This window comes from Penicillium verrucosum (genome assembly GCF_028828655.1).
Source record: "Penicillium verrucosum strain IBT 35672 chromosome Unknown utg000001l_segment0_segment0, whole genome shotgun sequence".
Lineage (NCBI taxonomy): Eukaryota > Fungi > Ascomycota > Eurotiomycetes > Eurotiales > Aspergillaceae > Penicillium > Penicillium verrucosum.
In genome coordinates this window covers 1,346,633-1,360,363 of record NW_026643210.1, presented here as the reverse complement: position 1 = coordinate 1,360,363, position 13,731 = coordinate 1,346,633, and the positions used below count along the sequence as shown (strand labels likewise).

Sequence of the window (13,731 nt, the reverse complement as noted above, 5' to 3'; positions counted from 1 at the left end):
ATTTCCCGGAATTTCGTGGATACTGGTGAGGTCCACCACTTTTGGGCTATGGTCCCGATCTTGTCCGACCATACCATCCAATAGCATTCTAGTCTTCAGAAACTCCTCACAGACCAGAGTGTTGACTACTGGTCGAGGTGGGAGGGAGTTTGCGACGTGCGGGAAATTGCTGAGGAAGAGAGGTTGCGTCAATCTTATGATTGACCGAAGATCGCGTCTGCACAATATTTGAACTTTCAAATCTGTACAATGTGCCGTATCAACGACTGTTCCATCCAAATGACATCAAGTCAGCATGTGTCTCATATGATGCGTAGAGGGTGCTATCACGACCCAAGGTACTGAGGCAGTCTATCAGGAACCTTGCCGTAAGATAGATGAACGGGACCCACCAATAAGAGAAATGAATCTATAGTTGGCCTATCGAAGGATTCGCCGTGTGTCTGGAAAGACGGGTTGAATGGGTTTCGATTAAGCGCAGGATATAGGGACCTGAGACTGGTATGCTGGGACCGGTATGGGGGTATGGGGGGCCTAGCGTTGACGTCTGTTGTGAGGGTCGGAGACATCAGCGAACCGGACTAACATGGATTATGCTTGGACATAGCATGATCAGATCACTCACATCAGACTAGCAGAGCTAGATCAAGTGACTTTATATGCTTTAAACTCGGGCATCCATTGAGGGAATTGATCTCGCAAGTTGGGAGGAGTAGGATAAGCCGGAGATAACCGATGGAGTACAGATAGGCAATTGTCGATAAGCAAGAGAAACCACAACCAGACTGGGGAAGCGAAGTTGGTGAAAGGAAGAAGATGATAGGAGAGGTGAAGTAGTTGGGAAGTTCGAAATTGCCTCCGAAGGTTGGAGTATTGAGTCGTTCTACAGCAGAGCGAGGTACCTGGGTCAGGGTACTTACATCTGTTGGGTAGTGGCAGTAGTGACGGGTAGAGAGGAACCGGGAAAGTAGGTGGAAAGTACTATGGAGGTACCCAGGATAAGAGGGTCCGAGGACAAAGGTACACCGAAGGTACATAGGAGGCAACTACCAACCAGGGCGATATCAGGCCCAGACAATCAGACAGCAGGCGAGCGACAGACAAGCCAGCAGACGGTACCGATACAGAGCGCAAATGGTGGATCCCAGACACACGGGCTGACCGTGTCTGCCAATGATGCCCCCACGATTAACTAGGGTGATACCGAATGCGGCATAGACTAAATCTTATAGACACGCACGTTCTACTGGACGCCCACCAGTTCCTAGCTCTGGCTCTGGTTATCAACGAGACTCATTGGTCTCCACGTAGTTGCCCTTTTAGGATTAGCCACGTAACGCCAGATTTCACTAGTATTGTGTCATTTTAGGTATTTTATCCGTTGAAAACCTCCATGAACCAGTATAATACTATTGTGGAATGCAATTGAAGAATGCTTTTATTTTATTTCAGAAAAGAATTCAGGGATTTGGGGTTACATTAATTAAAGGGAAGAAACTTATGATTGAACTGGTATGGTGTATATTGAGGCACTCGGTACTCGTATGTAAAGAATACACGGCTGAACTAACCAAATTGTTGCTCAGGTGGATACATGTATCGGTTTAATAAATGATTTACTAGTGCTCCGTACTCCGTACTCCGTATTTCATATTCTCTAAGCCCTGGAAGTATCGGAGTGGGCCCGAGAGTTACAGATAATAACACACTCCATACAGGTTTATAATATTGGTAATATACGATATAGGACCTCATGACATGTTTTATCTTTTTATTTATTTTTATTTTTATTTTTATTCTAACACATTTTCAAGGCTCCCATTAATGTAGGAAAACCAAATTCCAAAAATCCCGGGGGCGGAGGGTCCGGGACTGATTAAGCGGAACGATCCGCAAAAGAATAGGCCATGCGCCATTTTTGTGGGGGAGAGAGTCAAAAAAAAGGGTTCGTGTGGGGGATTTCCCAACCTCAGAACATACGAAATCGAACATACTATTCTACAATTGGACGTGCCGCTAAAGGATATCCTCCGGTTCCTTATTGCACATGGTCTAAAGTGGCGAGGTGATGTAATTTGAAATATAGGGGGATGTCCCTTTTTTTTTTTTTTTTTCTTTCTCGGTTCTTGGCTCCCCCAGATTAATTTGCTTTCCCCGGAATCTGCCCCTCGAGCGTTTTCTAGAATCCCCATCCCGTCATTGTATGGACCTCGGGACTCACTGCACACGTTGCGCCACGCCGTTTTGAGTTTGGGTCGCACGGAACGAAGGATGGATACTCTATACTCTCGCCCATTGGGCATACAGCCGACCATCGGATCGGTGATCTGGGGTTTATGCCAAGGTGGTGATCCAGTATTTCGGTGCTGACACAGCCTTTAGATCCTTCCAATACTCCGTTGACTTGAATGCAGACAAAGAGGAAAGTGGTCACACGGTAATAAATGCTCCTTTGTCAACTTTCCCTAAGGTCTCTTTTTTTTCTTCTGAACCTCGCGGTGTCTGGAGTACTGGAGTAGAATGTAGACTCATAGGTCGGTCACACGGACATCTCCTTTGCAGAATCCCCCGGACTTGACAATGCACTAGTCAAACTAGCACACTAGAGCGAGTCTAAGAAAGCTACAGGTGACCCGAGATGAGTCAAGGGTGGTCGAGCGACAAATGGAACAACAGTGTTGCAAGCCACTCTCCCCAGCTTTGACGCAGTGAGCTAACTCTAAGCTGTGTTGATGCTGGGGTTGATCCGGCTGTTAGGATGGCACTGGCCAATCCCTTAGATGGACAGGGAAATAAGCTGCAACTCAAGGGTTTGAGTTTCCCCTTGAGAGCATTGGTGTACCTCAGACATCCGACCAGTTTCTAATAATCTGCATGCGTCCATGCACGCTCAGATAAAAATGTATTTTGGTCATATCAATATAATTGCCGTTAAACCCCCCCCATTAGCAACACATCCGACATTTCCGACAGTCACCGAGTATACCCATTGAGTATGCTCCAAAAGCCTGAAAAATTAACCAAGGGCGATTTGATTCTAGCAAAGACATGTCTCACCTAGGAATTTGATGCATCGTACAACACTCAACCCCAAACACAGTTCACCGGTGTTGAACACAGCCAATACGATGTTACGCAATCCAAGGCCGTTCATAAATACCATCTAGTCTAAATAGACAAATTTCAAGCCTAGGAAACAGCCTTACCCTGATATCCACCAGCTCCGACCAATCTCCTGATGCAGGTCCAACACATTGAAGAAGTCATGGCTTTGTCACGAGCTTGGGCACCAGCACTTCAGGGGCAGACGCCACTGACCCCAATCATGCAATGATACTGTACACTTAGGCACTCCACTAGACAGTACATTGTATACCAACCAACAGGGACACCCCTGGATGAGCGCTAACCATACATCGAGCGCCGAGTCCATCAAACGTTATTGCGTAACCGCGCTTCGCGGATGATCTCTATACGATATGTGCGACGCGTGTTAAGTATCAAGATAGGTGTATATGTACGCCTTTTCCAACCTGTGATGGCTTACGTAGTAATATTCAAGACAATAAATTACAGATGAAACACCGTCTCAGGCAATGTCTATTAAAAATAACCCCATAAATTCTCCGAAGCGCCCACATCCTAGCCCTGCGTGTCACGGGGGGGATAGTGGTCAGTGCTGTCATCAACGCGGGATGGCGGAGTTTATACCCCCCTGATCGGACTTTTCGCCGTGCCTTTTTGTTTTTGTTTTTACCGGGTATCACTACCCGAGTGTGTCCGTTGATTATCTGTGAAGAATACACTATATTGCACTGAGATAAGGTGTCATCACTTGCACTCGCTTAGACCTTCATAGTCTACAACATATATCTATGTATAGCAAGCCGGACCTACCATATTTGTAACTTTTCATGATTTCATGTGCATCTTCGTTCGTTAATAATCAAAAAATACATAATAAAGAGGCACTAATCCAACTACAACTGCTCCCCATTGTCATTCCAGACCAAGCGGCAAAAGACAAAAGACGTGGGGTGACAGCACCAAATCACGGATGATCAGCGCCGGTGGCATCGAGAGAGGACCCAAGGCGTGAATAACGGCAATTGACCAAAAATCATGCCGGTCAAGACCAAAAACATTGTCGTACACGATCAACTGGCCAACCACATATTAATTTGAAACATGCAATCGCAATCCATGCAATAACAATCCATAGCAAGAGAGTGGATAGTGGATAGCGGATACGGAGACTAGTGGAGCTCCCGCAAGCTCCCATAGAGAATAATACAAGCGACAATTACATATTCTTGTCCGTGCAGTTCTCGGCCGTGTACCTAGATAACATAGATATGGGACTATTATTCCAGACATTATCATTATGACTATTGTCTATATTAGCGATAACAAATAATACCTTACAGCTATCAAAGACGAGTTTGTATATTGTGCTCCGTGCTAGCGTGATATCGTACGAGGTATCAATACTACATCGGATGCAGATCGCAACAGCTATTATGCAGTAGTAATAGTCGGAAAAGAATTTCCCAGCGCATGGACAGACGCTCAAGCTTGTAATCTAACTGGATAGCCCAAGTCCCTGCGTGGATGATCAAAGTTTAGTGTGGGTATAAGGTCGGATCATCCAGAATGAGAGCCGCCAATTGTACAGCTGGATTAGCGTGTTCGGACCTACCCAGGAACAGTGCTTTTTTTTTTCAAGGAAATGAGAAGCATTTGTGGCGAGTACTGGAGTTTATCCAGCGCTAAGATCAGACATGAAGAATATTTATGTTTTAGGTATTATTTAGTATGGAGCTTACGGAGTACCCAGTCCGGTGTGCACCGATGTACATCAAATGTAACATTATATGTCACGTTATAGCAAGATAGGATGTGGACTAGACACCCTTGTACTTGGAGTCATATGCTTCTTTTCAATACATACAGATGTACGATGTATGATATACGTACCTTTCCAAGGTTACTATTAAATTACCCAATAGGCGGAATAAACCGCTTTCCCTGATAAGAAACAAAGAGGCTGGACCTGACAAATTGATATCGGAGAGATTATTTGGCCCGGAGAACAGCCGATGTCGCAAAAAATAAATCGAGCTATTTTAGCGTGTTTCTGCTTGCTAAAACGTGAGAGCGGTTAGATCTGATGTGATTGACCGGGCTGGCTCAGACGTGCATTAGCGGTATTTATTGCAGGCACGATGACGAGGGAGCATTGAATGGACTGTTGTATGTTGTACTCTTTTCCAGCGGATTGGATAGGAGCAGACTTGGCCGGTAGATCAGATCGATTGATTTTCTAGCGCGAGGTACGGAGTACCTTACGCTTTGTATGCAGTCAGCTTTGAACTTACTTAGGTAGGCAGTGCTATACACACACACTGCCGAGGTATATAGTTGTACAATATATATACAACTTTGACACTATAGACACAGCCAATATACTTCCCAACTGACTCCGATGTCTTGAGCCGAGCAACACAAGCACAACAGTCAACTGTCTGACATTGAAATGCGCTCAACGGTCTCCATTCGAATTCATGCATGTCATACCTGGAGCGTCAATCCACTCCACTGTCTCCATGCTTATTGGCATTCACGATATCTATACAACAAATGTCCAATATAGAAACGTCGAGTGGGTCTTTTCGCCTTGACACAGAAAAAAAAAAAACATCCCACATCACCACAATACTCAGCCTGGGTCGATCTTCCAACACCTTCCCAATACTCTAACGTATAACTAACTAATTACGAAGTACTCCGTACATGTTGTACTACTTATTTATTCCGTATTTCCGAATGCTATTGATTTATTTCCATAAAAAAACACTATATATAAACACTAACTATATATAACAAAGAATGCATTCGCGGCTACTTCGTACACCACTAACCAGCGCAGCCCTGGGAGATCATTGAACCGACTGGGCCATTCGTCGCACCCGACTCGGCCCCAGGCTAATTCGGGGCGCCGAAAGGCTACATTGGCTACATGGGAGATGTACTAGGTCACGTCACACACAAAGGCCACATATGTACATGTATGGAGTATGTACCGAGTACGGAGTATTTAATGGCGCATTGGCGATCTGGCACGGCCCATCCTGCGCAGTGGCTTTGCATAGGTGTAGATTATCCCTGCTAATGCCTTGTACATTTGATCTGTGTTGTGAAATTGTGAATAGGCGAGAATAATGAGTTACGTATCTGGGTAAATCCGTGGAAGTAGTGTTGATATGTTATTTTTCAAGTATTTTCCGCTGCACCTGCTCTGATGTTTCTTTGGCATTGCAGATTGCCCCTCCCCCTCCAAAAAGGCGGAATTGTCTAGATCTAATTCCGCTGTTGAATGTGAAGGATTATCTAGCCCTGGATGTATATCAACCTCATTGACTCGGAGGACTCGGAGGTGTGAGTGCAATCGTAAAGTGTCGCGAGAAATGTGTCTATTTACTATGCAGATATAAAGACAAAATTCTTTTTGTTCACCCACCCTAACCATCTGAAGGAAAGGGTCTAACTCCGAGCATAATGATATTGAGGAGCAAAAAATCCACAGAATTCGAATGGTATATGAGCAAGACATGGCACATGAAATTCCCGAGTTAGTCGGAGCGTAGATACATTTTCTTCGTTTAGACACTGATCGTCTTGAAAACACTATAAAACGGACCTGATTAGCTTGGTTCATCACTCATTATCAAGAGTATAACATACCTGAATCCATTGCTGCCGGTCGCCAGGAGCGTACCGGGCATCTGTGCCTGCCAGTGGAGCTCCTTCACAGACTCCATGTAGTGCACGAACAGCAGTTGCGAAGGAATGTCCGCCATGTTAGCCTGGCGGCTTTCTTCGTCGTCCAGCTCGACAGCAAGATCCCAAAGTGTGACAGTGTTGTCTGCGGAGCCAACAGCCACCACACTGTCGTCTGAGGGGTGCCATTCAATAGTGGTGATGGGCTCCTTGTGGAAGTCGAATGATGCAACGGGGGTAGACGTGATCTGAGCGGAAGGTGCTGCGGCATTGGGCTTCCAGTGACGTAAATCCCAGACTGCCCACTGTCCATCGTCGGCACCAGTGGCCAAAAGGTGAGCCGTCTGGTTAGACCAGCTCATAACGTTCACGTCGGTGTTGGAGACCTGGACATCCACGGCGGGCTTGCGCGACTTGGATCGCACATCCCAAACCTTAACACTACCGTCACTGCTAGCGGACGCAAATACATTGCGCTCGTTGGGGGACCACTGCAGTTCCTCAATCGAGGAAGCGTGGCCTGTGAAGGGCCGGGTGTCGGTAACCCAGCCACCACCTTCAGTGCGAGTGGTGGCATAGATCAATCCGTCATTGTCACCGGTCAACAGCTTTCCAAGAGGCTGGAGTGGAGACCAGTCCAATGCATATCCTTCGGTCTTGTGCATGCGCAGGGTGGAAAGAGGCTTAGATGCCGAAGGGGGAAGAATGGTACCGGGAACATCGAAGCTGGAAAGGTGGGCGGTAACATCGTGAATGACGACTTGCGAGTTCTCAAGCCAAGTCGCGGTAAGGGTTTGCGGGGGCTTGGAGTAGTCACCGGACTGGGAGGGGGTCTGGTGGGTACGGATGCGGTTTGTCGTTGAGCCAAGCGGGATTGACTTGTGCTCGAGAATGGGCTCGCCCATGTCGTCGTCATCCGAATCACTGTCTGAATCCTCACCCTCTTTCTCCATCTTGCTCAGACCGCTCATTTTGAGCACCATGAGTTCATTATCCTTGGATTTGGAGCCCTCGGCTTGTGTACCAGTAACGGCATAGACGGTAGCGGGGTAGGTCTTGCGGTTATCACCGAGCGAATCACGCACAACATCGAAGGAAAGGCATGGCCATGGTGTGCTGAGTGTGTGAAGCATATCGTAGGTGGAGGGATCGGGGGATAGTGTCTCTCCGGGAGCCAATTTTGTTCGTCCAGGAATGAAAGTCTCCTTGTCGACATCCATAGCTTCTATAAGATTTAAACATGGTCAGTTCAGTTGAACCGATTTAGCGATTCAGGTAAATAAAGCGCACCCTTCTCTTCTTCTTCGCGCTCAGCATCTGGGCGACCATCCACTCCGGCCTCTAGAATCTCATCTTCACTCTCGAATTCATCCTCGAACTCGTCTTCGAACTCCCCCGCCGCGTCCATTGGGGCATCTGCAATTGGCCGCTCACCAGCCTTGAGGGCGGCGGTATGCTCATCCACATCAGCACTTCTCTTAGACATCTTGAAATCCGTGGAAAAGTGATAATTATAAGAGTTGTCGAGACCGAGGAGGGGGATGTGCGATAAGAACTTTTTTTTTCCCGTAAATTTTGGCAACAGCGTGGGAGCGGCGCTAAACCTATCGTGGTTTAGTGTCAGATCACAGTTGCCCGCCCTCGAGCTGAAGGTCCCGGAGATGCTCTGACGTTCTTATTTGATGTGCCTGGGCCCTGCTGTTTAGAATTTACATACTTGGACATTCATTTCCAGCCTGGTTCCTAAATTTGTTTGCTTCGCTTCGGACTTTCATCGAAACCCACCCATCCACCCCCCTCAATTCGCTCTGTTTACTCAGGGACAACCCTTGTCCGCTTGAACTCCCGAGAATAAACACTGCTCTCGGCTTCTTCAATTTTCTTAAAACAATCCCTCGGGTCAATACATATGCAATCTCGCTAGATTGTGCTGGAATCTCAGCCTTTTGTGATATTGGTTAGTCAACCTCCTGAAATCTTTCATCCCCACACATATATCCTGACATTTGAGACTTGTGTGACAGATTGCATCTCTGACTTCTACACCAATACCGATCGTGAAACACCATGGAGTTCCATAAGCCTAATTGGGATCCCCTTGTTGCCCCTGGGGTGGAAGCGCCCGCTGTACCTGTCGTTGCGGACTCTGAGAAGATTGCCCCAAAGGATCAGACGGAACAGGCGCAGGAGCAAGTACACGGACAGGGACAGGAGATTCCGCCCGAGAAGCCTCTGGAGCAACCTGTCGAACAACCTATCGAACAACCTATCGAAAAACCTATCGACCAACCTTCGGAACAGTCGGCACCTGTCATGGTCAATATCGAAGAGCCGGCTTCCGACCACACAATCAGCCGCGCCGCTATCAACACTGGTTATAACAGTGACTCAAAGGCGCATTACCACTCCCGGTCGACCGACTTTCATCAATCTGCCCCTGAATATGCCGCCCAAGATACCGATCAGTCGCGGCAGAATTCATCTCCATTGCTCAACCATCACCCCCTACCTGTTCCCAACTCCAGGCCCGGATCTGGACTCTCCAGTGGCCCGGAACGCGCCCCTGGTGTTTCCCAGTTGCAGCAACAGGATGCCAGCCAGCGCCAAGCCTCTCAGGCTAATAAGAACAGCGTGGTGATTAAAGTTGGCATGGTAGGCGATGCGCAGATCGGAAAGACCAGTTTGATGGTCAAGTACGTCGAGGGCAGCTGGGATGAGGATTACATCCAGACATTAGGTAAGTTGGGGTTTTATTCGTTCGGTGGCTCTGTTCTTTCTAACTAATAACTTTTCTAGGTGTTAACTTCATGGAAAAGACAATCTCGATTCGCAACACTGAAATCACCTTCTCAATTTGGGATCTTGGTGGCCAGCGCGAGTTTGTTAATATGCTGCCACTTGTCTGTAATGACGCCGTTGCAATTCTTTTCATGTTCGATCTTACTCGCAAGAGTACATTGAACTCAATTAAGGAGTGGTATCGCCAGGGACGTGGCTTCAATAAGACGGCCATTCCCTTCCTGGTGGGCACCAAATATGATCACTTTGTGAACTTCCCCCGTGAAGATCAGGAGGAGATCTCTATTCAGGTACTTGGTGATTCTCGTCTATACCGCCACAGAAACTAACATTTTTGCAGGCCAAGCGATTTGCTAAGGCGATGAAGGCTAGTCTGATATTTAGCAGCACCAGCCACAGCATCAATGTGCAAAAGGTACGTTGTAATTGTCCATACCCTATATTGCTCGGTATATTTCAAAAGTTTGATGAGACACGTGCTGACCCACTGCAGATCTTCAAGATCGTTCTAGCCAAGGCATTCGATCTGAAGTGTACCATTCCAGAGATTGAGAATGTTGGCGAGCCCCTGCTCCTCTACAAGAATGTCTAAGAATTGCCCGTTTTCCCCTGACGATGATGTACATTGGGACGAAGTGACGCTGCTGATGATCGACGCTGGCCCTCTACCCTCGCTGCTTTACCACTTTGTGGATTTCCCTTTTCTTTTCTCCAACGATGTACTTGACCTTTCTTATGTCTGTATCACGGTCTCGGGATCTTCTGGACAGGTTGCATGCTATCAGTCCGAGATCTCGAGGCTTGTCATTTTTTTAACTGTTACCCTTCTCCTTGTCATTTTCTTTGCTTCATCTTGTTCCTTCATTCATCTCTAAATGTACCTAGTGTTCCTCTTTTTTTTTTTTTGTTCCAGATGAGGGCTTCACCGGCTTTAAGGCGTTTGGGAGTCCCGAATCGTGATATTCTGGAAATACATTCAAACCTCTTCTGTTTGGAATGCCTTGAGGGCTTTACTATATTGTAGATATATGTTGTGTAGTGGTCCGTACAAAGTTCCAAATATAGATATGGACCCATGGGTACTCCGTACATGGCCCCAGGGCTGACCCCTCTTTAGTTGAGCCTCCTATTGTTGTTGTTGTTGTTGTGTTTGTTTATTTGTTTCATCTGTACTGATCTTTCTGTCTTCCTCGAGACTCGATAGTTGAAATCAATTATCAGCAATACTCACTTTTGCGATAATTATCCTAAGCGTTTCAAAGTGCCGAACAAGGCTACTTTCGCCCCCGCCAAGCCAAGGACGAGGTACCCAAGCCCGAGCTGTCTAATTCTTCTAGACACGTCTCGACTTTCCCCTCAATATAGGCCCAGGCATCATGGCCGAAGATCCTCAGTTGAATTCTATCCAACAGCGGATCGCTGCCCTCAACCAGTCGCAACTGGCCCGCCCACCGGGAGGCCCTGGACCATCATTCCGCCCAACCCCCGAACGGAGCGCGTCAGCCAACAACCCTCCCTCATACGATGCAGTCGGCTCCGTGGTGGATCGAGCATCTGTCGGAAATGAACCCGCAGATGAGAGAACCCAGAGGCCGGTCCTGCGGCCGCCTCCAATGGAAACTCTCCGGCCTGAATTGAAACCAAAGCCAAAAGCCCCTCCGCCATTGCCCACGCGAAGATCAGATCGCCTACCTCCCCCCACACCAGCTCGTCCTGCGCTACCACCGCGTCGACCCACGGACCAAAAGCGCCGGCCCTCCCTTGAGTCGGTCACATCCGATGCGTCATACTCGACAACGTCAACAGCTACAACTGCGGGACGAGGCGCATCGACAACCTTGCTAAACTCCACTGGGAACAATCGCATCAAGGCACCTGCATGGGGCGAGGCGGAACTGCCTAAGCTGCCTCCCCGCCGACCGAAGGAACAAGCTAGTTTGGAACCGCCCCCGCGGCCTACGATCAGTAGCAAAAGGAGCTTTGGAAGCCTGTCTGCCCGATTGACCGCCAAACTACCGGGGTCCAAGCCGCCCGTTCCCTCTCCTCCAAGTCGGCCTGAACGGCCGAGTCAACCTTCTCGCCCTACACAGCCTCCACGGCCTACCTCGTCTCCAAATCCTAGCCAGCCACCCCCACCGTATGAAGCCGAAGAGGAACCCCCGGTGCCTCGACTGCCGCCACGCCGCCCATCCGGGGTACATGCAGACACAAATGGAACTGGTGGTGACTTGAGCACCAACCTGCCGATTCGGAAGACATTACCTCCTCCACCAACAGCTGCTCAAATCAAAGATGCTAGGCAGTTCGGGTTTGGTAATACAAGTCCAACATTTCCACCCAAACCCAGCACAACTGCCCCCAATGGAACACCACCACCTATTCCACTTGGCTCCCGTCCGGATCTATCCAAAATTTTGGCTTCAAAACCACGTCTCAATGGGTCAGCTGTATCTCCCAACCCTCCGCCTCCCACATCAGACACCGAATGCTTGGTATGTCGGGACTTCTCCGGCCCTGATAACCATGCAGCCCGGTATCCTCGCGAATCACTTCCCACGCAGGATATGAAGTGGCTGGCCAATGAGTTGACAGCACCGTTCCCATCCATGACAGACAAAGCACGCGCGATATTCACCTGGTTGCATCATAACATCTTCTACGATACCTATTCCTTCTTTAACAACTGTGTGAAGCCCTCCACACCAGCCAGTACCTTGGCATCTGGAATGGCAGTCTGCGAAGGTTACGCAGGACTATTTGCAGCACTAGCCGCTCACGCCGGTCTAGAGGCAATAGTAGTCGGCGGCCACGGCAAAGGCTTCGGACACGAAGCTCTTGCTCCAGGGGTCCCGGTACCCCCATACGAAGGCAACCACGCCTGGAACGCTGTCAAAATTGACGGAGGCCGGTGGAAACTAATCGACTCCTGCTGGGGCGCGGGAGCAATAGAAGGCGCCGGACAGCCATACAAGCAACGGTTCGAACCAGCGATGTTCTCAATCCCGAACGAAGAGTTCGGCCTAAAGCATTTCCCCGAAAACAAACGCCACTTCTTCCGCGAGGATGGCCATCCCGATCTAACCTGGGAAGAGTACATCCTCACAGACCCAGAGCGACCAAACGGTGTCGAAGGCCTAAAGGTCTACAGCGATGCCGACAAGCGCACCATCGGCCGCAAGACCTTCCACCCACAGGGCCTGCACATCTCTATTAGCACGCCGGGTGCAATGCGCTTCCAGTTCGGTCTCCCCTGTCCTCACTGGACGCTCGCTCGCCACAGCCACATCCAGCATGCAGGCTTGTTCCTGCTTATGATCCATGGTGTGGATGGACGCGAGGACGACAGACTGCCTTTCACGCACGTATCAGGCTCCGGACCCGCGGGCGGTGGCGATTTCTGGTATGTTGATGTCCCCAGTGCGCGTATGCTCGGTGCGCCGGGTCAGAAGCTGCACTTGGCTGTGTTGACTAGCTTTGGGGATCGGAAGGATGCTAGTGGCGTTACGGCGCAGGAGTTCCAGGAGAAGGTTGGCCGGGTTGGTATGGCTTGGGCTTATGTTGCTGAGTGGGAGCTGGTTAGGTAGATTGTAGTCTACGTCCATGGCTGGTGCTCTAATATTAATATAATGTTTGTCTTTTGGTGGGTTGACCCTTGTTCGTGGGGTGTGCATATACTCAGGTGTATCTTAATCAAATATACCATGTGGGCCATTGCCTTGTGGGCTGACGACTTAACATTATATAGAGAAAAGGTAGAATGGACCATATCGGTAAGTACTACATGCGATGGAAGCGGTATATATCAGTGTGAAAGAGCAACCGAGGAAAAGGTAACTTGTACTTTCTCCCGCTGGATGCAAGATCGCTTGGTCAGAACGATTGTGCAAGGAGGTACCCCGGATTTTATGTGTGCCAAGCACAGTCCCATGTGGATCAATCAATATATTTGCAATTTGACGACAAGGCTGAAAGAGGGGAATGTCAATTAGCTCGGCTCATTTGGGAAATAGCATAAATATGATTGTAATATCCATGAATGTTCACCCTAACTATAGAGCTTTGCTGAAAAGTGACTGTTATCTAACTCCCGCTTGGAAGCGTACCTTGGAAGTAGCCCTAATACCTATATTCCAACCAAGGAGAAAAGTTGCT

General features: G+C 48.5%; 3 protein-coding genes across 3 annotated transcripts; 2 read left to right on the top strand and 1 right to left on the bottom strand.

The window, feature by feature from the left end:
- Nucleotides 1-6,457: 6,457 nt before the first annotated feature.
- N7516_000510 (ribosome biosynthesis protein RRB1) lies at nt 6,458-8,505 on the bottom strand (the record flags this gene model as incomplete). Its single annotated transcript, XM_057213232.1, has 4 exons — nt 6,458-6,687; nt 6,745-8,005; nt 8,071-8,384; nt 8,498-8,505. 4 exons carry the CDS (start codon nt 8,503-8,505, stop codon nt 6,663-6,665), a joined length of 1,608 nt encoding a protein of 535 aa, XP_057075115.1. The 3' UTR covers nt 6,458-6,662.
- A 342-nt stretch (nt 8,506-8,847) lies between these two features.
- N7516_000509 (Spg1/Tem1 GTP-binding protein) lies at nt 8,848-10,171 on the top strand (the record flags this gene model as incomplete). Its single annotated transcript, XM_057213231.1, has 4 exons — nt 8,848-9,517; nt 9,577-9,869; nt 9,920-9,994; nt 10,073-10,171. 4 exons carry the CDS (start codon nt 8,848-8,850, stop codon nt 10,169-10,171), a joined length of 1,137 nt encoding a protein of 378 aa, XP_057075114.1.
- Nucleotides 10,172-10,955: 784 nt separating this feature from the next.
- Nucleotides 10,956-13,163, top strand: N7516_000508 (uncharacterized protein; the record flags this gene model as incomplete). Its single annotated transcript, XM_057213230.1, has 1 exon — nt 10,956-13,163. One exon carries the CDS (start codon nt 10,956-10,958, stop codon nt 13,161-13,163), a length of 2,208 nt encoding a protein of 735 aa, XP_057075113.1.
- Between the last annotated feature and the right edge of the window lie 568 nt (nt 13,164-13,731).